General features: G+C 35.6%; 1 protein-coding gene across 22 annotated transcripts in view; it reads left to right on the top strand.

The window, feature by feature from the left end:
* The window catches only part of GPHN (gephyrin), a 301,882-nt gene that overhangs the window by 190,271 nt on the left and 89,728 nt on the right, over nt 1-21,883 (top strand). For 13 of the 22 annotated variants that reach the window (XM_076344872.1, XM_076344869.1, XM_076344880.1 and 10 more), the window contains 3 exons: nt 2,740-3,012; nt 4,303-4,410; nt 9,737-9,871. In XM_076344872.1, the coding sequence (XP_076200987.1) occupies nt 2,740-3,012; nt 4,303-4,410; nt 9,737-9,871 (516 nt within the window). The remainder of the gene's footprint in view (nt 1-2,739; nt 3,013-4,302; nt 4,411-9,736; nt 9,872-21,883) is intronic. The other 9 variants (XM_076344877.1, XM_076344875.1, XM_076344873.1 and 6 more) reach the window with 1 other exon arrangement.

The following is a 21,883-nucleotide window of genomic DNA, read 5'->3' as shown; positions in this document are numbered from 1 at the left end:
CTCTGATGGTTTTTGTTGTATTCAGTAACACTCCTAACATGCTAAGTACAGAAGAAATGGTCGTTTTCTGCCCTGAGGCACTCAGACTGTGAAGATTGGTAAATTGTAGAAAGAGGATGAGGAAAAGAAATGGAAAAATGTTAATAAGTATTTTAACAATAGTTCGATATAAAGTAAGTAATAAAAAAGGTAATTCTGCTGGAAAAGAAAAAAATGTCATATGATTTCATTATACAAGCAAGCTTTTTATAAACTGATTATTTATTTGTTCCTGTCATGATGATACTTTGTTCTGTCACAATTTATTTTAATATGAAACATCTTTAAAGTATCAGATTTCAGCAAAGATTTTTAAGACTAATAGTAGAGAAAATTGCTCCGTAACAGTCTGGCTCTCAAGAACCAAATAGGACGGGTTGTTACCAGAAATTTCTCTCAGTTCTCTCTTTTATGATTTGCTAATTTCCTTTCCACCATATTAATACAATCATATAAGAAGCTTGTAGAAAGCTATGAAATTGCAGCAGTATACATATTTCATTAATGTTAATAGAAAATGGCAGCAGTGTAAATGTTCCATCTCAAAAATGGACACAATGCCAAATGTGTTTTCTCCAGGGAACGTTTGTGTGGCACGTACCACTGAATCAGGATCTGTAGAATACTTCCATTTTTGTGTTGTTCTGATCTGTTTTCTTTTCTTTTAGCCTTGCAAAAGGTATTTCATGTTATGAAAGAGGGCAAAGTGTGAAATTACCAGATGCTTGTTGAAATCACTGAGTCTATGGCAATTTTCATAATTGTACTAACAATTGCCTAAAACAATGAGTTTTACAAATAGCATGAGCTTTTAGAGTACTTACTGGGAACCTATTCATCAACAGTCAAGTCAACAAGGCTTTATTTCAGTGGTAGGAGTGGGGGACATGCTTCTCTAATGAGATAATCATTAATGTACCTTTTCATGATTATTGGTCAGTTCACAGATTGTTGTCCTTGTTTACTGCTTACTTGAGGTCTGCTTTTTTACTGAAGTAATGATGGTTGTATGCTTCAGTATTTTAAACCATTTTTAAAATAATATTGTGAAGGCACAATAACTCCAAGGTTTGCAGTTACATTAGAAGTTATAATTCTTTATTATGTTTACAAATATATTTTAATATATATTCATTATATACAGCATCTTATGCTCATCCAGTTTACTCCAGTTCTTCAGAGTGCCAAATTGAATGTTTAAAGAATTTATAAATCTATGAAGTAGTCTGACTTTTCATTACTCTTAACAGAGCAACTGAAAGGTGGGTTCTTATTTAGAAGCTTTGAGGAAATAGTGTTTGTGAGTCATGTTTTTGACTTACAAAGTGGCTTATATAAACTCTAGTAATTTCTGATGAATGGTTTGCTCTTTATTTTCTTTACATAGTCATTTTTATTTATTGAAAATATTTGTTAGAGTATCTATTTACAAAATATTTATCATTATTTATTTTCTGGATACTCTAAAATGTTGGAATACATTTTTAAAAATCTTCCTTATGCTTGAAACAAAACCGAAAATGAAGTGCAACAAAAGGAATAATGTCAGCTTTCTCTGTCAACTTACATGTTCCCTAACTGCACTGCAATGGCAATTCATTCTTGTGACCCTGCCATCATTTTCCAATAATTTAATGTTTATATGCAGTCTGCTCAAATGACATGAAGAAAACTCTTTACTGAGGTGTCTGGGAGGAGGATGGGAGACAATAGTCACAAATTGAAGAAGGTAGCTTCCAGCTGGATAAAACAAAAAGAAAAAGAAAATCACTTTGAGGGTAATTAGGCATTAGAACAGGTTGACAAGAAGGGCTGTGGAGTCTCTGTTCTTGGATTTTTTCAAGACTTCACTGAAGAAAGCCCTAAGCAACCTGTCTGAATTCTGTATTGACCCTGATCTGAGCAGGAGGCTGCAGTGCGTGATGTCCTGAAGTTCCTCTTTGATTTGATGAAATACTAGCATATTTTAGCAGCAGAGGTAGCTATATATGTATATGCCCTTTATGGAACAAGAAGAACAGTTACATGGTGTCTGCATTTTTGCTTTCTCCAGCCATATAAAATAAACTTTCTAATTGCTTTTAAGCTTCTAGAGCAAGGAAAGGTTTGAAAAATAGGTTATTTATCAACATTTTTTTCTGAGTTACATAAAATTATAATGACATCAGTGTAGTTTGTCATTCTTCCAGCATATAGGATAAGACCATGAATAAAAAAGGATATAATTATATAAAAGCCTAATTATGGAAACCCTTATGAATTGTTCTCTAATTGTGAAGGAACATATTAGAATGATCTGAAGCTAATATCCCTGCAGGGATGGAGTTAATGTTTTTATTCTGCATTTTTGTAGCATTCTGCCAACTGCTGTGAACTAGTTTCTGTATTATGTATTCATGAAAATTTAACTCTTGTTTTCCAAAGTTTTAATCCAATATTAGCTTAATTACAGTAGCCCCATTGTACAACTTACTATATTTGCATGAAAAAAGGCAAAAATATACAGTATAGTCCCCAGTTCTGGTTCTGAGTTTGTTTTTTTACCATCTATGAGCAATTGCATAGGGCATTTAAGGTTTTATTTATGATCGGGTGAGAAGATACATCTAAATCCCAAATATCTTTTAAGAGTAAATCTGAAAAATCCCTATTTACATCTGCAGGTAACTTTTCATAGTCTTTTTTTCTTGTTGTGCATAGGAATGTTTTCAGTTTATACTGCCAGCCCTACCTCACGCCATTGATCTTTTGCGGGATGCCATTGTAAAAGTAAAGGAGGTACATGATGAGCTTGAAGATCTACCTTCACCACCACCTCCTCTTTCTCCTCCTCCAACCACCAGCCCTCACAAGCAGACAGAAGACAAAGGAGTACAGTGTGAGGAAGAGGAGGAAGAGAAGAAGGATAGTGGAGTTGCCTCAACAGAGGACAGTTCTTCTTCACATATCACGGCAGCAGCCATTGCAGCTAAGGTGAGTCTGGCTTGTTTCCCTAAGAGACCCTTTAGTTTCTAGCTCAGGTACTTTCCACCAATATTCATTTGCATGTTAAGACTGTACATTGACGTCTGTGTGGTCAAAGCGATGTATTTTAGGTACGTTTTGTAGAAATATAGCTTCATAAAAATATATTAATCCTGTTTTGGTAGGTGATCTCAAATTTCAGTGGGAGTTATATATTGTTTATTATCTTGACAATAACCATCGTCATTATCAAAACATAATTTTATGATACCATTCTGATGTGACAGATTATTTTTAGTGTGTTTTTTTTTAATTCAAAGTACTCACACACCTGAACATGCAAAGTCCAGTAGGTGGCATATTAAGGAATCGCAACAAAATTTTCTAAGCCATAATATCTATTTTGAAAAGAAAATGTTGGTTTCTAAAAACATTGATAAAAAGTATGACAGATAGGTAGCAGGTTAAGCAATAAGCTATCCAGACTACTGTATTCCAGTGTGCATGTCCACGTAAGAGATGTGAAATTCTGCCGCAAAACTAAATGTCATCACATTGTCTTTATAGACTTGCTTTAGCCAGTAATTATAGATCAACATTACTCAAACCAAAATAATAAATTTGAGACTACAAAAGGAAAAAATTAGATAACACTTGCAAATTATTTCAGTTCAAATTTTAAATGTTTTCCAAAGAAATATGTTATTTGAAGCAATATATAAATATTTACCTCAGTTTTATGTCTTCAGTTTTCAAATGGAAAGACAATGTATTCCTATGTGTTTGGAAAGGGTTTTTTCCAAACTGCTTTGTTCTGTATTTACTCCACAAATTGTACTTTTAATTCCTATTGTGGGAATTGAAAGTCTAAGTAACTCAAAACTATATTAAACAATTTCTAAACCAAAGCAGCAACATTCTAACTCCAGAAATGTGAATTCAGGTCTGAGACATCTTGACATTTCTAAGACAGCTGCAGCTGGAGATCATCTCCTCATGTGCAGGAAATCCTGATTACATATGTCTTTACAGGGATGAATTAAGGTAATTACCACTTGCAAGTTTCAGTTTTTATTAATGCAAATTTCAAATTGATTAACGTCTTTTGATACTGGCAAAGATAAATAATAAGTGCAATTTTTAAAGGCAGAAAATACCTGAGATCTAAACTGGCTGTGTTCATATGAGCTTGGCATTTCAGTGTCACACCTGTTTTCACCTCATTCTTTCAGTCATTTGCTTGTATAGTTTCATGTTTTCCTGTCACTGTATTCATAGCTGTTATGTGTTGTGCATTAGAAGCATCCATCCTACACCAGTTCAGCTGTTATCATGGCAAAAGGTGAACAGCCCATCCCTGGTCTCATCAGTTATTGCCATCACGCAGCAGGCAGTGCAGGAGAACCGGTAAGAGACACGTCCAAGAGGCTTTTGCACTAACAGTAGCTAAAAATACACTGCCTGCCTCCTAGTCTACTGTGTGAACAGACAGTGTTACTTATTTTCTTCTAACAAATACACATCAGTGCTATCTTTTAGAGAACATGCTACAGAAAATACTCTGTTTAAGATACAGGGCTAAACAAGGTAAAGTTTGCATGCATTGCCAGTTTGAATCATTTGGCTGCTGAGATAATCGTTGCTATAAAGCCTGTGTTTCTGATTAGTCATCGGCTTTATCATCTAATATACTCAATAATTGAATAGAATTAAAATAATCTCCTAAAACTACTGCTTTAGAGCTATGAAATTTTGGTATCTTTTTCCCCTTCATTTGCCTTGCTTTGCTTTTTTCTCTCAATAGTTAGTTTGTCAGCATAATACAGCATTTGCACTGGGTGTTCATAGTTTGCTTTCATCACTTGCAGTTCCTCCCTTGTTTTTGTGTTCTGTTTAGAAGTAGAATTTCTCAAAAACAGAAGAAAAGACTTGAGGAGTCAGGATACAGTGGACTTTACTATAAATTACTGGATTTTAGTGAATAGTAGGCAACTATTTCAATGAATGGTAGAAAGGACTTAGTTTATTATAACCCAGAGGTTATAACTCAGGCTCTAACAAAATACTATACTTTGTTTTCTGTCTCCCAAAGGTTTAGCCTAGGCTTGAATCAAGATAGAATAATGGCTACAGTATCATCAGGAATGAAACATAATTTACTGTACTAATAACTGTGGGTTAGAGAAACCTAAGGAAGGCAGTTGGCCTAGAGAGAGTTGTGCTGTCTCACCTTTCATTCCATGTCAGGCAGCAAACGGGGTATAAGTTCTTGGGAAAATATGTCACTAGATTTGATGACCAGAGGCTGCACCTTCTTGTTCCCTTAGGCAAATAGTAATTTAAACCATCAATCAAATAGCGTAACACCTCTGTATTTAAAACATGATGACCATGTCTCTTGAAAAGTCAATTAGGAAATGTGAAGGCTTTAAAGTTCACACACCTGATGATAAAGCTATATATGTGTACATACATAAAAACACACACATTTATTCCAATAGTTTCATTTTTTTTAGTTGAGATTACTAAACTAGAATTTGCACCATATTCCTCAGTGTCAGTAAAACGGCGAATTCAGCCTCTCTGAAGCACGCTGTTAAGCTGTCATCGAGGGTTCTGTGCCCTTTTGCAAATTACTCTTGAGCTATTGTTTTATGCATTCTGTAATCCAAATCAGATCTTCAAACTCAGAGCAGGAAGTGGCTAGTTTTTCAGAAGGCTGTTGTTTTTTTAAGCTGTCCTCTCTCAATGTTTTTAAGACATTTTTGCTTTTGTATAACAATCATAGTAATTACCATCTACAGCTTGTTTTCTTAGTACCTCACCAGCACTGTCAATCTTTGTTCCAGTCCTGGGCAAAAGAGAATAAAGAGCTCATATCTTTTCCTTTTTCCCCTTCTTGTCAACATTTAGTTCTCTAATCTGAAAACACAAATATTTAAACCCATATGACCTTTTCCAGAAGTACTTTTATATCAGATAAAAATTGTAGAAGCAATAACTGATGGATATGGTGGATATCTTTCTCTGTCACTTCATTCATTTCTCATTCATTTCTTTCTCCATCAGTATGTTACAACAGGTTTTCCACTCCAGCTAGTGCAAACAGAAACTATTTTCACTAAACTTAGAGTTTTATTGTACCCCATTTAGAGATTTGGACCTCTACCCTCTATTAAATTTGTTTGCAACTGGCAAATGAGTTGAAAAACTTCAGGGGGAGACATCATAAATACTCAGACTGTGACTTTGTGGAAGTTTCAAAAAACAATAATCTATCCAAAACATAATAATATTCCTGCCCTTCCTTATTGCAGATTTCCAGGTTCCAGGAAACACGGAAATTTCTTATGGGTTTATCAACGTCTTTAATAGGGTTAACAAGAAGTTGTCTTGATTAGAGGCGTAGATTGCCTAAATTTAATTTTAAAAGGAAAAAAACTTATTAAATGTAGGTGAGAAAAATGAGACATTCCCCATATCGCATAACATACATGCATAGAAATACCAATCATATTCTATTGTCTCTTTCACTTAATGAACAGTATATATCCATTACATTTTTTATATATTTATGCAGTATGCATATTAGTACCTTCTCCGAAATCAGCAGGTTGTAGTGGTTTAAAGAGAATATTAGTGCTGGGTTTAGCAATACAACAGACTCCGCTGTCATATTAGAGAAATAAACCTCTCGAGAGCAAAATTTGTAACTGTGAACTAACTTAATTCTCTCAGTGAGATTTTGTGTCTGCAAAAGCTAGCAAGCTGAAACTTAGAGTTCTAGGTAGGTTTATATATGGATTGTTTTATGGCATTTGTATTTTCTGTAAAGTTAGTGATTAGGGAATAATTCTCATTGAAATGAAATGCCTGTAATCATCGTTTCCCTTTATTGTCAGCTTCCTTTTCTGATTAATGTCCTGGCTGAAATTTTACTTAAATTTTAATTTTCTCACAGGCAAAAATTAATACTTCACATGCAGTTCAATGGAGACTGGAATTGTCTCAGTCATTTTGTTGCAGAGAGAGTTTTTTGTTCTGAAAAAGGTGATTTTGGATAAAATTTTAGAAGCAATGATTGATGGATATGGTAGATAGAAAAAGAAAAACAAAACAGTTACTTGCCTGAAGGGGATGAGACAATATGTAATGTCTGGTTACTCTAGAGTAACCAGAGTAAACTCAGGGAGAACTGGATCATGGTATCATTTGCACAAGCAATATTGTATTTGTATTGTGGGATCTTTGAGTATATAAAAGAGGTAATGGACCCATACAGAATCATATCAAGATGTGTGCAGCTTTTTATCAGAGGAGGTTAGAGAAAGGGTGTCTTATTTGAAGACTTAAAACTATACTTTCTTTTATTGTGTCTTTTTTTATTTTATGCCTTTATCAAAACATAATTTTTTGCTGTATTGTCCTTAGTCATGGAGATTAAAAGTACAAACTGTTTGCATGATCAGAATATCATTGTCCCTGTTTACCTCTATTTATAGTACATCTCTAAGATGCCATTTGCAAATCAGAGTACTCCAAGTAGAGGCCAGTTAGGCACCGTTTCTGGAGAGGAAGATATCCCCAGCATAATTGTCCACAGTGAAGAGAAACTCTGCTGACTTCATAATTTGTAGTGGAAATTGCAGCATAAGTTACTTAGCCTTGAAAGATCCTCTGAGGAAAGTTGGGGGTTTTTAAATGCTGACAGAAATTGACTGGCAAAAAAATACTGCCAGTCTAGAAACACAGCAGTAGAGCAGAAAGCAGGCAGTTGGTGGCATACTGAGAGCAAGATCTGTTTCCACGCAACTTATAAACAGGTTATAAATATAAGAAACTCTAACAGGTAGAGGAAGGTTTATGGTGAAATAAGATCCCCTTAGGTATAACCCAGTATCTCTAAGTCAAGGTTGCTAAGTTAGATGTAGTCATTATTTATAGACGGGAACCAAGGAAGTTGAGGGGAAAAAAAGACATAAAAAAGCAGTATGTAATGACTTGAGCCTTAAGATCGGTGATTTTAACTGCACAGAGACAAGCAACAAAGCTGTCTTAATATCCTGACACTGGTCCTAAGGATGCAACAGATTTTAAAAGCTAGGGTTTAAGCTTGTTCCTGGAAAGAGGTACTTTCCAGTGGCTTCTATTTGCCCTAAAGCCTTACTAGGCAAGAATGCTCAAAATGCCTAGATGCAGACTGGGTACAGCATCTCCATTTAAAAAAAAAATCCTGGCTGGAAATGTCCAGTGTTAGTGGTTTGGCTTGTCCCTGGATCTTCATTTCTTGCTTCCTTTTATTGTCTGCTACTGCCATTTCCTCCAAACATGGGGGTTCTTCTGGTGGTTCTCTTGGAACTTGAACATCAGGCTGAGCTAAGAAATTCTTAATGAGCAGAAAGATCTTAAACTGTGTGTATATATTCCATCAAAGACCTGAATTTCTACATTTTCTTGTCTGTTGTGATAGAAAAGTGAATTGCAGGAAGTAAGAGCAGTCTGATCTGGTAGAAGTGCTGCCTCTGAAAAAGGAAGAGGTTAAAATCATGACAATAAAATCAGAATAAGCCTTTGTAGAGAGTGTGTTATAGCGGAATATCTGCTGCATTTTGTGTTGTAGAACTAATGTTAGAGATCAGTTCTCCTATCTGAGGTATTTATCATTCATATGTCTTACCATTTTACACAAAAAATAAAAAATTAATCCAGTCAATTATAAAGCCAGTGTGATATCTGCATGACTGGGCCCAAATACTGCAGTAATAAGAAGCAACGGACTTTCTAAGACTCGGTATATTAAAGCTAAGAAAAGCTTTATTCTTAAATGCATTCTTCTACCTCTTTTCTTTGGAACTTGTGATAAAACTGAACAGAAGAGACAGGAGATAAAAAATGATAGATTTGCTTTTATTACTGAAAATAAGACAACTTTCTCACTGTTGTAAGTTGGTGTAATTTCATTTATTTAAGTGACTTAACAATACCAGCTAAAGGATCTGTCCCTAAAACTCCAGCTTTCTGGAATTCCCTTCAGAATGCATTTTAAACCAAGTGTTGGCTTTGGATGGTGGTTTCTAGTGCCTGTACTCCCTCCAGAGAGGCATGTAGCTTTTGCAACACAAACCTTACACCAAGAGTTTTTGTAGCTGAAATAAAGTCTTCAATACATGGAATGAAGAGTATTTACTCACTGCATGACATTTCTTATGAGAGATTTTCTCACTGCATGACGTTTCTTCAGAGGGGTTCAGTCATTGCTAATAAGTGGTTTTCTGTTCAGAATGTTGTCCCCTAGTTACAGAATGGGAAGTCTGCCTCCCTTCTTGCCATGGTAGAAATCACTGTTGGTCATTGTTAAGTTTGAAACTGAGGCTTAAGAGGAAAAAACTCTTAATTATAATAAAATAAATAATAATAATAAATTAATAACAAATTAATAATTAAAAAATAAGAAAATTCCTTTCTTATTATTTCCTGTTGTGTGTCTGATTCATAGGTTTTTCAGAACAAATAGTATGTTCTATACTACTTCAGTTAGAATATGATCTTATATATTTGCTAGATATTTGTTACTGAAATTATGAGAACATGCCATTAACCACTGCTAGCACTGCATATGAGGAGGTGTGCAAACTGGGGAGTGGGGTATTCCTCTGTTTTTGATGTAAGGTTTTGATTAAGTTTTAAATACAGTATATTTTTTACTATTAATTCTATCTCTCTTCTTTTTAAGATTCCAGATTCCATCATCTCTCGTGGTGTTCAGGTGCTCCCACGTGATACAGCTTCCCTCAGTACTACTCCTTCAGAATCTCCTCGTGCCCAGGCCACCTCTCGTCTCTCCACTGCATCCTGCCCAACACCAAAAGTAAGTACATTTATGCCTTGCAAGCTCCATGCTCAGACATATAATCTATCAGATTCATGTATTGTCTCTGCTGAACAAGGTTGGTTCGCATGCAAGGGTTGTATCATTCTAAGTAATAGATAAACGCAAGACAGAACAGTTCATTCCATGTGTACTGTTGCACTACTTAATATGTGGGTCCACCAACACGTTATGGTTACTGAAGTTTAATGTTATCTCTTGCAATATCAATCATGAATATGAAATTGTTAACACCTTGAATGTCTTTAATATCCCCAGGAACATAGATAATCCTGCCACTGAGTAACAACATTAAGCAAGTAGTATTTTGTCGACAAAACGTATGTGCAAATTTCTGTCCTGGGCTGGGGCAGTTCTGTGCCCCACTTTGTTATTGTTCGGTTTAAGACACTTTCAAACCAACTGGTTTTGCTCAAACTTAGATATTTGCTGCCTGACATTTGGAAACAAAAACCAGCCTAAATTGAATAGAAAGAAAGTTTTAATGCCAACCTTGTGGGATTATTACTTGGTTCTTACTGATTACGCTATACTATTTAATCATTGAGGTGAACTCTACTATGTTCTCTTTTTATCAAACTAAATAGCATACATCAAAAACTAAGTGAATTGACCAGTGGCAAGGCCTGTAATGCCTACGTTTGGCAGGATTCCTTTCAGCAGAAGAAAACTCTGTCTGAAATCGCTCTGTGCATTCACATCACAAAGATCTTTCTGTGGCACCAGATGCTGACATACTAATAGACCCTTAGCAGATGGCGAACAATAACATTCTTCCTCATCTAATTCATGATCCTTGAAGATTATTCTGCGTGCTAAAGTGATTGCCAGCATCTGCTAGTTCTTCTTTCCTGCTGTCTCATTCTTTTCTGTCAGCAAACAAGATTTATTGGCAACCACCCATAGAAATGTTTTGGTTTAGCCTATGGGATTGTTTTATGCAGTACTCACCTTCACTGTAATAGAATCAAAATGATTCTGATGGACAGCATACTTGAACTTCATTATATAGTCTACTTTTCTTAAGATGTTCAATGAATTCTATCTGCAAGTGGCTCTTTCATTTTTTTGCTAAACAATTGTCCCTTGTTCAACGGCTTAAAAATAAAAACTCAGAGCTTATTACATTAGAACACTCAGAGCAGAAGAGCAATATGAAACAGAGAAACTGCACTGAGTTTTATGCCTGTTGACAAAACAAAATTGTCCAAAGAAAACCAAAGGAGACCAGTAACAGGCATAAAAAAGAGACAGCACTGCTAAGAAATAGCTCTACATGAAGCCAATGTATTTTCAGAAAGGTTATCACAATGGGAAGGAGTAAAGCTTATCTGTTGTGAAGCAGAATGCACTCCTCTAGACTATCTTCAAAGATTCAGAGATTACAGAAGGAAACTACAAGAACTTTGAAACAGATTAAAAATCTGAAACTCTTCTTTGGGAAATTAGTTGAGATGAGCTCTTACCGTAATTGGATCATGCTTTGGTATTTCACGTTAAGCCCTGTTTTTCATGTATTACTGCAAAATCAGATTTTGTTCAAAATGTGTGAGACCACACCACTTTTACAACAGGAATTGCCATGCAACATCTGGCTCGTCTAGCTTTTCTGTGTCTTTTGAAAGCGGGTGGTACAAGCTAATATAGGGAAAGATCTAGGAAAGCCCAACTGGAAAATAAACTTGAAGGATGATCTCATCTGTTCCCATTACCTAGAGGTTGGATTTTGCACAAAGTGTAAGCTGCTTTGCCACTTAGAGAGCTCTTGGTTCATTTTACCTATCACTTTAAAGAAACCAAACAAACTACTTGTTACCTTTTGTTCAGTCCTTTTCAGTACCCTCAAGTTCTCAAACATCATCTGAATTTTTCAAGAAATGTGGTTCATTCATATTCTTCAAGATTGTCAATGTGTCTAAATGTCTTCACTTACTGTGTTTTTCCTTCTGGATCCTGGCTTTCTAATAAGGCAGTACGAATTAAATTTACACTGGACCTCTTGATCCACACAGTAGTGAGAATAAAGATAAATTGTACTTCAGCATCCAGTTGATATTCCAGGGTGGTTTTTTTTCTTCTTTAATCTGCAAGTGTGTATCTTTTCTATATTCTCATGTGCTGGTTTAGGAACTCATTTCAGGGCTCCAAAACATATATATATGAAATGAAACAAAGGAGAGGAAGTTTCAGCAAAAAAAAAATTTAGTTTTCTTTGATTATACATATTGTTTGGAGTGGTGGTCTAGCCATAGAGCTTGTGGCACTATATTTCTTTGTCAGCTACATATTCCAGTTTATTTTGTTGTACCATTTTCTTGTTGTATCTTTTTTGTCCTGTACATAAACCCTTACATCTCTCTTACTGAATTTGCCGAATAGCGGAAAGTTGTGTGTCTCAGAAAAAAAATCAAGCTTCTGCATTCAACCTCTGTTGAATGAATGTAAGCAGCAGGTTACTAATGCATGGGGGTACTGGAGAGAAGGTATGGGAGAGTGCATTACTAATACTTCTGATTGATCTGTTAGGAGAAGTCTTTACCTTTTCATAATTATATTTTGGAAAACCTAATGTTGTTTATATATACACACAGATCATGTAGACAAAATACAACATTTAATTTTAAATTTGCTTTACTGTTTACACTTCATCTTCGATGTTTTTTTGAAAATCTCTGTTTGTAACAAAGTAGTAAATGATGAATATTGAGTTTGAACCTGTATATTTCAATCAGTCCTCAAAAGTTTAATTTCCTGATAAAAGAAGTAATTATATTTTTCATTGTAGCCTCTTGGGAGGTCAGAACTTCTCAAGACAAATTTCCATTGGGACTACTCTGTCTATCATTAGGTACATCACTAAAACTAAGCAAACTTGCTTTTGTTAGCTTTTAATAAATCTCTGTAGAACACCTTCCTTGTTCTCTAAATTGCATTTGAGTTTCAAGCAAAATCCACTGCAGCTCAAAGAGCATTTAAACCATATTTATAGTAGATGGATTCAGATATAGAGGCAACCTAAGTTTTACTCAGGGGAAAACTGCACTAACAGTCCTCCCTTTTTCTCCCTTTTTCAGTCATTCAACCATAAAGTTGCTAGTGATTATGACAGATATTTTTGTCTTCTACAATATAGTTTTGGTCTTTTTAAACTTTTACTGCTTTCTCAATAAGGTTAGATGAATTTGCTGAATACTCACATGATAAAAGTTTAGGATGACACAGTGTGGCTTGCAAGTTTTTCTTGTCATTTCCAGTAGCTGCTCAGATTCTAAGATCTTATTATATTTTTGTGTATGTTTGTGGTTGGCATTTTCATGACGTTAAATGCAATGTTCTTTTCAGATACAAAAGCAATACACTGCCTAGTGTAAAATACCTTTTACAAATATGGAGAAATTTTTTTATGTTTGCATTAATGTTGACTCTTGGGGCTTTTTTTAAACTTACAGTATAAAATTTTAGATCTATAACTTCAGATAACTTAAAAGAATATATACAGAGCAAATGACTGAGTCATTCCTTCAAACTCCTAATTTTGTTCTACTCTTAGGGATATATTAGTATAAAAGAAAATTACAGCTTTCAAGTTGAAGTCTTCACTTCTCCCATACATAAGTGACGTAATCAATATTTAATTTTTGGCAATGTTGTGTGTCAAAGTCAAATGAAGCAGATATAGAAGACCAAGGACAGGTTTTAAATTATCACCAGGAATACATTTCAGTGACAAGAGGTGTTCAAAAGTATTTCACTTTGCAAGATCATCAGTCTCACTGATGTTCAGTTCTTCCACTTCAGTGTGCAAAGTTTCTTTCAGTGTTATCTTTGATCTTGAAGCATCCTAAGGAACTTGTTACAGTACTTTTAAGATGAGAGCGTTTTTTTCTTTCCATCTTGCTACTTCATTCCTGACACTCCTTATATTCTGCTTAAGACAAAGTCTCTACTTTACTTGCTGGTTATCTGTCCCTTCCCTAGCTATCCATTTTTTAGTTAACACTGAATCAGACAAAACCCTCGGTGGTGTTAAGTTACATCCTTACGTATTTGTAGTTGTGATAGATACCTTTTAATTCCTGCATAAGCAAAGTATATAAGCTCTATCTTAGAGCTAAAATGAACAAGCAAGGCTACTTTTCAGAAGCTTTTTAGATTCTAGCAAAATGGTCATCTTATCTATCCACTGCTCCATCCACACCTTTGTAGCATAGTACTTTTAATTCTTCTAGTTTATCACTTTCTGTAACTTTCTACAGCTGTCTCCTATTATCTTTATCTTTCATAAGTTGACATTCACGTAAAGACCTAATATTCCTAATGTAAAAAGTATGATACTTGTAATTTATGTAAATGTTTCAGTTGCAGAGAATTTCTGAAATGAAAAAGCCTAGAAAAATACATTTTTAAAAAAATAAAAGGCTGATGAGAATTATTTCTGTGGCAAAAAATATTTTATCTCAATCATCTCTCGTGCTTGCTACCAGTGAAAAATGATGCATTGAACACCTTCTGTCATGAACCATATCTTTAATGTTGAATGCGCACAGTGGTGCAAGTTTTCTACACAGTCAAATGAGTTACAAATTAATACTAAATCTAATTAAGATTTATGTTTCCAGTCTAGAGTTGTGACTTTTAATATACAACTACTATGTGAAGTAATGACATTAGCAGATGGGAGCAGGTAGAGTTGGGAAGATGCTTTTGTATCACTTATTGTTACACATTTTTCAGTAGAAATATTCAGTATTTTTCAGTAGAAGGAAGATCAGGTTGCTTACCAGAAATTCTTCGTTAATAATAAGATGCTGCTCAGGACATGAGGCAAGCTGTAGTTTTATCCATAGGGTAGATATTTTGTGCACATTGAGTGCATTAAATTTTGTATTTGTTATCTTGATTCCTACTATTTCTTCTTAAGGTGGTCATCAAGGTGAAAACAATGTGGCAAGTATGTGAATATATTTTAAAGTTTGTACGCATACACTAAATTCCCAAGTAAAGTTGGGGGTTTTTATGTATTAAGTTTGCATATGCTACAGTTTTTTCTACCTAGGAACTTGCTTGAGTAAGTAGCAAGTGCTTTGGCACAGCTATTTAGCTGTGTTACAGTTGAGCATCATGGAAAAGCAGAAAGGATTTTTAAATTGTTAGGATGATCTAGGTAGGTGAAATCACACTCTGAGCACTGCAAGGGTTTCTTGCCTTTTTTTTTGTAAAACAGGTAGCTGTTTATAGACACACGGGCTTAGTTAGATATTTGATCCTGCTAAAAATTCCAGTGTTTTCTTGATTATTTCTGGGTTTTATTTCCTCTTAATTTTTTTCAGTGCACATTCCAGGATTACAAAAAACTGTATTTAGTGAAGAGACATGCTGAGAGAATGTATATTGGAGTAGAAAATAGCCAGGATTGCCTTAAGATGAGGAATCCTGCTTACTAACGCACGTCAATCTACTGTATCCTGCCAGGTTCTCCTCAATAGAGTGCAGCAGTGGTTTTCAAATCAATTACTAATTAAGAAACTAGAATATTTTCCATATAATCATTGTCTTTTTTCTTCATTATTTAAAGTGTATTGTCCTGGCAAAACATGTGGATGATTGAGTCCTAACAAGTCTTATTTTTAGTTTACATTTTGGTTAAAAACCCTGATTGTTGTTCATTAAAAACCCTGATTGTTGTTAGTTAAAAACACTAAGTGTCACAGCTTCAAAAGTGAGACATTGTGACTAAGAAAGAAGCAGCTTGGTATGCTTGGGATATCAAAAAACCCCGAATACATCATAAATAATAAAAGCAAAGTCTACTAAAATCCTTTCTAAAATGGAAGATTCACTTTGTAGAATGCACACCTTTTCCTTTTCTTAAAGTAATGCCAAACTGAAGTTATCAGAATTTGAAAAAAACACTTGGCATTTGAAGAAAGCATAGTAATAAACAAAAAATCTTGCTCCCAAAGCTAATTGAAAAAAACATTTCAAGGAGGAACTGACAAGCTGATGCAGCATAAGCATACATAGATCAGAACCCACGCAGGGGTTTTTCCTAAGAACCACCTAGGGGTTTTTCTTAGTACCAAAATAGACCCATCAACAAGTCTCTGGAGAGGCAGAATAAAGACTAGTGTCATCAAGTTTAAGCTGAACATTGAATTTCAGTAGAGGTACTTATTTGACTTAGTTTTATTTACTTTTTTCTTGAATATCTGTTTTTCGAGTAGTACCATATTTATTGGTAACTGTAATCTGTATTAAATAGTATAGCAATGCCAAAATCCAGTTCCCTTCCTTGTTTCATGCCCAACAACTGTTTATAGCAAGGCTAAAGAAGGAAGACCTGTTATATGCTGAATCATATGAAGAAGCTCTAATGTGCAGAATTTCCCTACATTTCTCTTAGTAACCAGTTGGTATTCTATTAACCTACGGAACTCCATTCTTTTCCTGAGTCCAGTGAAACTTTCAAACATGTCAGAAATAAGCTTCTCAGTCTTTCCCTGAAAATAATTATTTTTTTCAAATTGTAACTATTCCACGTGTGTATCCCTCCAGAAGAGAATAATCTTTCAGTACAGACATCCTGGCTCACACATGCATTGCGTGGGTTCTGATCTATGTATGCTTATGCTGCATCAGCTTGTCAGTTCCTCCTTGAAATGTTTTTTTCAATTAGCTTTGGGAGCAAGATTTTTTGTTTATTACTATGCTTTCTTCAAATGCCAAGTGTTTTTTTCAAATTCTGATAACTTCAGTTTGGCATTACTTTAAGAAAAGGAAAAGGTGTGCATCCTTCTCGCATTAGTTTCCTTACCCACACCTTTTCACTTTCTATCCAAAATAAATCTCTGGTTTGAATTCTGATGTATCACCAGATGAAGGGTTTTGGGTTGGTTTGGGTTTTTTTTTCCCCCCAAACAGCAATGTAGTTACATCTGTCTTTCATCCAGTTCCTTCATTTAGAAATTACTGTGAATGCACCTCTACAGAAATATTTGCTAGCTCCGTTTTCAATATATCTAGTTCTGGTCTTGTCACCGATGCTTGTTGAGACTGTTGGTGCCTGGTGATCATTTTGATGTCTTGCTGGAGTTGGCCTCTTGGAGCAATATTGACTTCCCATCTCCATTCATTCTCTTTTCCTTGGGGATATTCATTCTTATTACCTGTGCCAATTGATTTATTTTTGTTTCTTCCTGAAACATGGTTTCAAGAGTAAAACTACGCATCTATGTGCTGAATTTTCATATAGCCATATGTTCTGTTTGTAGGAATTTGGTTTTCCGCTGCTCCTCTTTTTTAGTATTTCAGTCCCTGCTAATCTGTAATTTCAACCATTCATACATTAACTGGTCTCAATCAACAGCTCAGGTATGGCCAGGCTTGCTTCTGTTCCTTTACTGACTATTGACATAATAAATAATCCACATCACTTACTGCTGTATTCTTTCTTTGATAAAAGGATCAGAAATTTCAAAATGTACTTGCAAGGATAGACAATGATCTTCTTTCTTCTAGTTGTTTCTTTCGTATTATAGTAAATAATTTAGCGACGGTGTAGCAAAGTTCAATGCCAGATATTATAGGAGAGGTAGGTGATGTTATTTTAAAACAAAAAGGGTTTCAGTCACACTTTCATATCTACATACTCAAAAGCACAAAGATACATGCATTCAGCATTCTGTCCAGCATTCAGGTATCCATATATGTGGATATATCCATATGTGTGTACCCACCTGGGCTGGTCAGGTTCCTTGAAATGATGTATAGGATGTGGGGCACCAGCTATCAAGTCCTCCACAACTTCTCTAGGTTTCTTCTTATGCTGGTATCCATTAAGTCAGTGTTGAATGTGCCTTTTATACTCTTTAGGAGCTGACAGTTAAGGGGATATTTGTCTCTCTATGCAGTTCCACCTCTTGAATATGTAAGATTTGCTCACTGTCCTGTGTTCTCCTTATCTAAACCTGCTTTTTATCATTCCAACATCATCTCTCAGTGGCTCAACTCTTTGTTTTGGTCATTTTATGTTGTCTTGTTTTACTGATTGAGTATCCCCAGAAGCTGCATGAAGTGCCGTGAACTAAATGAACCAATCTGTGTGCCATCAACAGTTTTTTCTTATATCCCTTCTGCTATGCTTTCTGGTGCTTCCACATCCATACGCTTCCATTTTTTCTCTACCACTCTTAATATATCTGTTAGTTATTCAAGGAGTATTCTTATGCAGAAGTCTATATTAGCTTGCTATTGAAGCATCCTGATATCATATCATGCTTCTACAGATATGCAGTGTAATAATAATACTGCATTTCACGTGCACATGCAACCAAAGTGCTGTAAAAAGTGGTGGTAGTCTAGCAGCAGCAAGCAGTTATGTGTTCGCAGGAGCCAAAACTGAAATTTAGACCAGGAAAGCTATTTCAAGGCATGCATGTTCCTGTGGTTAATGTATCATCTGCAGTAAAAGTTCGCTGGTTCCATCGCAGATGTCGTGGTTTAACCCCAGCCGGCAACTAAGCACCACTCAGCCACTCGCTCACTCCCCCTAACAGGATGAGGAACAGAACCGGAAGAGTAAAAGTGAGAAAACTCGTGGGTTGAGATAAAGACAGTTTAACAGGTAAAGAAAAAGCCATGCACGCAAGCAAAGCAAAACAAGGAATTAATTCACTACTTCCCATCAGCAGGCAGGTGTTCAGCCATCTCCAGCAAAGCAGGGCTCCATCACGCGTAACGGTTACTTGGGAAGACAAAACGCCATCACTCCGAACCCCTTCCTTCTTCTTCCCCCAGCTTTATATGCTGAGCATGATGTCATATAGTCTGGGATATCCCTTTGGTCAGTTGGGGTCAGCTGTCCCCACTGTGTCCCCTCCCAACTTCTTGTGCACCCACAGCCTCCTTGCTGGTGGGGTGGTGTGAGAAGCAGAAAAGGCCTTGACTCTGTGTAAGCACTGCTCAGCAGTAACGAAACATCCCTGCGTTATCAACACTGTCTCCAGCACAAATCCAAAACACAGCCCCATACCAGCTACTGTGAAGAAAATTAACTCTACCCCAGCCAAAACCAGCACAGAGAGAAGCAAGAATCTAAAGTACAGACATTGCTTTTCTCATGAATGATGTAAATATGGAATTGCCTTCAAGCTGTAGGTTCTTTAGCGAGTGTACTAGTAGTCCCTGAAGTCCAGTTTCACCTTTGAAAATGTTTTTAGGAAGTAAGGGAGTTAAAAGTAAATGGCACCTCCTGGTGCCATTCTATGGCACCTCTGTGAATCTTATCTCCTATTTCAGGCAATATCTAATACTATTTAATGTTGTAATATGTAATACCATCTAAGATTGGCAAACTAAAAATAGTTTTCCCCTCTGCATGGCTGTCTCCAGCCTTGTTTCAGAACCTCACTATCTCATTGGTCAGTCTGCGCTCAGTTGCCTTTGTGCCACTGTTGGCCTTTTCACTTCAATAAGGCCAATCTTTTCTTGATCATGTATTCATTCCTCAAATAGACTTATAAAGGGGAGGCATAGAAACTTTCAGATTTCATTTACATGAATTAAGTCAAACTCCTTCATTTTCATCCTTGTAAAAAAAGACTCCTTCAAAAGTCTTTTCCTGTGTTTGTTGTAGATTTCACCTTCCTTGGAGTGATCAAAACTGTATATCTGCTTATATGAGATTTTACTGGTGTGTTGTACAATGGATTTATAATCTCTGTCTTTTTTTCCAACTGTTAAGTCCCTGCCCATGTAGCAAAGATGCTTGCTAGTTGAGAACTTTGTGTTAAATTTCACTCCGTTTCTTTTACAGCAATCTTCAATGTTATCAAATACCTGCTGATATTACTTCAATACTCTGTAACTGATGATGCCTCCCATATTTATCTGAGTGCACTCCTAACTTTTGTGTCAAAATCATTACTGAAAATACTACATATGGTCAGTTTCTACATAACTCATTTGCAAACTATATTCATAACTTCTCTTCCACCTGTTCCTCTTTCAGCAAAATGTTACCTTCCAACTAGCAATTTCCTTGCCCTCCCAACAATTCTATTTTTACTTCTATATGTTCCTGTCCTACATTTCGTCTGTTTATAGGAGCAGTTGTCTCATCAAAAGTAATACAGCTTTATACTAATTCTCATTGATTACTGTATCTTTGTTCCCGTATTGTGTATTATCATCCCTAATCAAAATTCAGGCAATGTATTATTTTTCATTACCTAGTTTACCATTGATGTCTTCCCAACCTCAAATGATAGCATTTCTACTTTCTCTTTTTCTGTTTGTATGTTTAAGGAATCTTTTACTCCTTGTTTTAGATTCTTTTAACTCCATTTTGTACTTAACAGTTTCTAGCTTAGACAAAATAGTATCTTTTATTTTCATGTCTGCCAGGCTCTCTGTCTAGACCTAGTAGCCTTCTTGGCATGGTTTTTTGTTCTTCTCCACTCAAGAAAACAGAGTCAAAGTATTCAATTTCAAGAATTTATTTTGGCAGTCTGTCAAAGTAACTTCAGTTAGAACGGTCCTTTTGCAAAAGGCTGATGAAAGGTGGTCATTTTTCTCCCTTGGTAGATAAAACTGTTGTCTGTTGATACAGAAAAGTATATTTTTCAAGATCAGTCTTATTTGAATTGAGTACCTGTTCACTTTGGATTTATTGCATCCATATTGAAAATATTTCTCATTTGAGAGCAAATCTGTCTTCATGTAGTAAAGCAATTAGGCAATTTCATTATAGTTTAAAACTGCGAAGTCATTCTGTGTCTGATGTGATAACAAAAAAAACTATCCAAGAAGTTAGCTGTTTATCTAAAAAAAAGATTGAGCCTGAATGCCAGGCTCATATAGACCATTTACCCTAGAATGTGTGTGTCCCATCTCCTGGTTTTGCATGGAGCTTACAAGATACCTTCTACAAGACATAGGAGACAGACCTTATCTCAATTTTGAGAACTTTCTGTAATAGCTTTTTTATATCAAAGTCTTGTTTCTGGTACCTTTTTTGCCCAAGCAGATAGGCTTTCTCTTTTACAAAAAACTAGTTCTCAAAATCATGTTACCCTTGCATTTATAGGTCAGCACAGCAATGCATCAAATGTGAATATAGTCATTTATCTATTTGTCTTTCCAAGACAGAAGAGACAAGACGTTGTCTTTTAGGACTTAGCCTGAGCAATTGCTATCAGAATTTGAGAGTTTCATTCATTAAGTAGATTCTTACATCATATTGATTACCCAAGTTTTTGAACTGTAGCTATTTTTAGCAAGTATTTCCCCAGAAGGTTTTGAGAAAAAGGTACAAGATGCTTTCTCTTTAGCATTCTTCTGCCAAGTTCCCATGCATTATTTCCTGGCTGGAAAAGGAGAACATTCATCCTACTTAGTATGTAGCCTAATGCTCTTGCTTATACCTATTGGTGTGTGTAATCCTCATTCTGTGCCTTTCTATTCCTCAGGATGATTGGGTTTTTTTAAAAAATCTGTGCATATGTGCGTACGCATAATCTTTTATCACAGCTGAGCCTAGGTACTGTGCAACCATACCAGAGGAATATGTGTGCGTTGTTAATGCTGCTTTACTTGCTCTCTTGGTGTAGTTCCACTCTACCTGTTCTCAGTGCAAGACAGTTTAGAGTACCTCAAATGAACAGTAGTCATTAAGCAATGAGATGAGGTAAGCCCTATAGCAAATTTATCCAGAAAGGTTGGAAAACATTATTAAAATCCCTAACATACCAAGTTCATTCCATTAAATAGTCCTGTTAAATTGTAACAATCACTAAGCCTCAACAAACAGTACTAGGAAATGAGAAAACAAAGGTGATGGAAAAGGTAGTGGTTTTTAAAATCAGAAGAACAGTTGTCACAATCTTTAGTCCAGCCTTCTTATAAACAGCCATTCTGAATTTGTTAATGCAGTTCACCCTGTTAAATTCAATTTCTTTGTCTCTTACCCCTCTAATTACCTCCTTTCTCACA

Source organism: Aptenodytes patagonicus, chromosome 7 (genome assembly GCF_965638725.1).
Source record: "Aptenodytes patagonicus chromosome 7, bAptPat1.pri.cur, whole genome shotgun sequence".
NCBI lineage: Eukaryota > Metazoa > Chordata > Aves > Sphenisciformes > Spheniscidae > Aptenodytes > Aptenodytes patagonicus.
The sequence above is the reverse complement of the archived record's forward strand: the minus strand, read 5'-3'. Positions and strand labels throughout refer to the sequence as shown.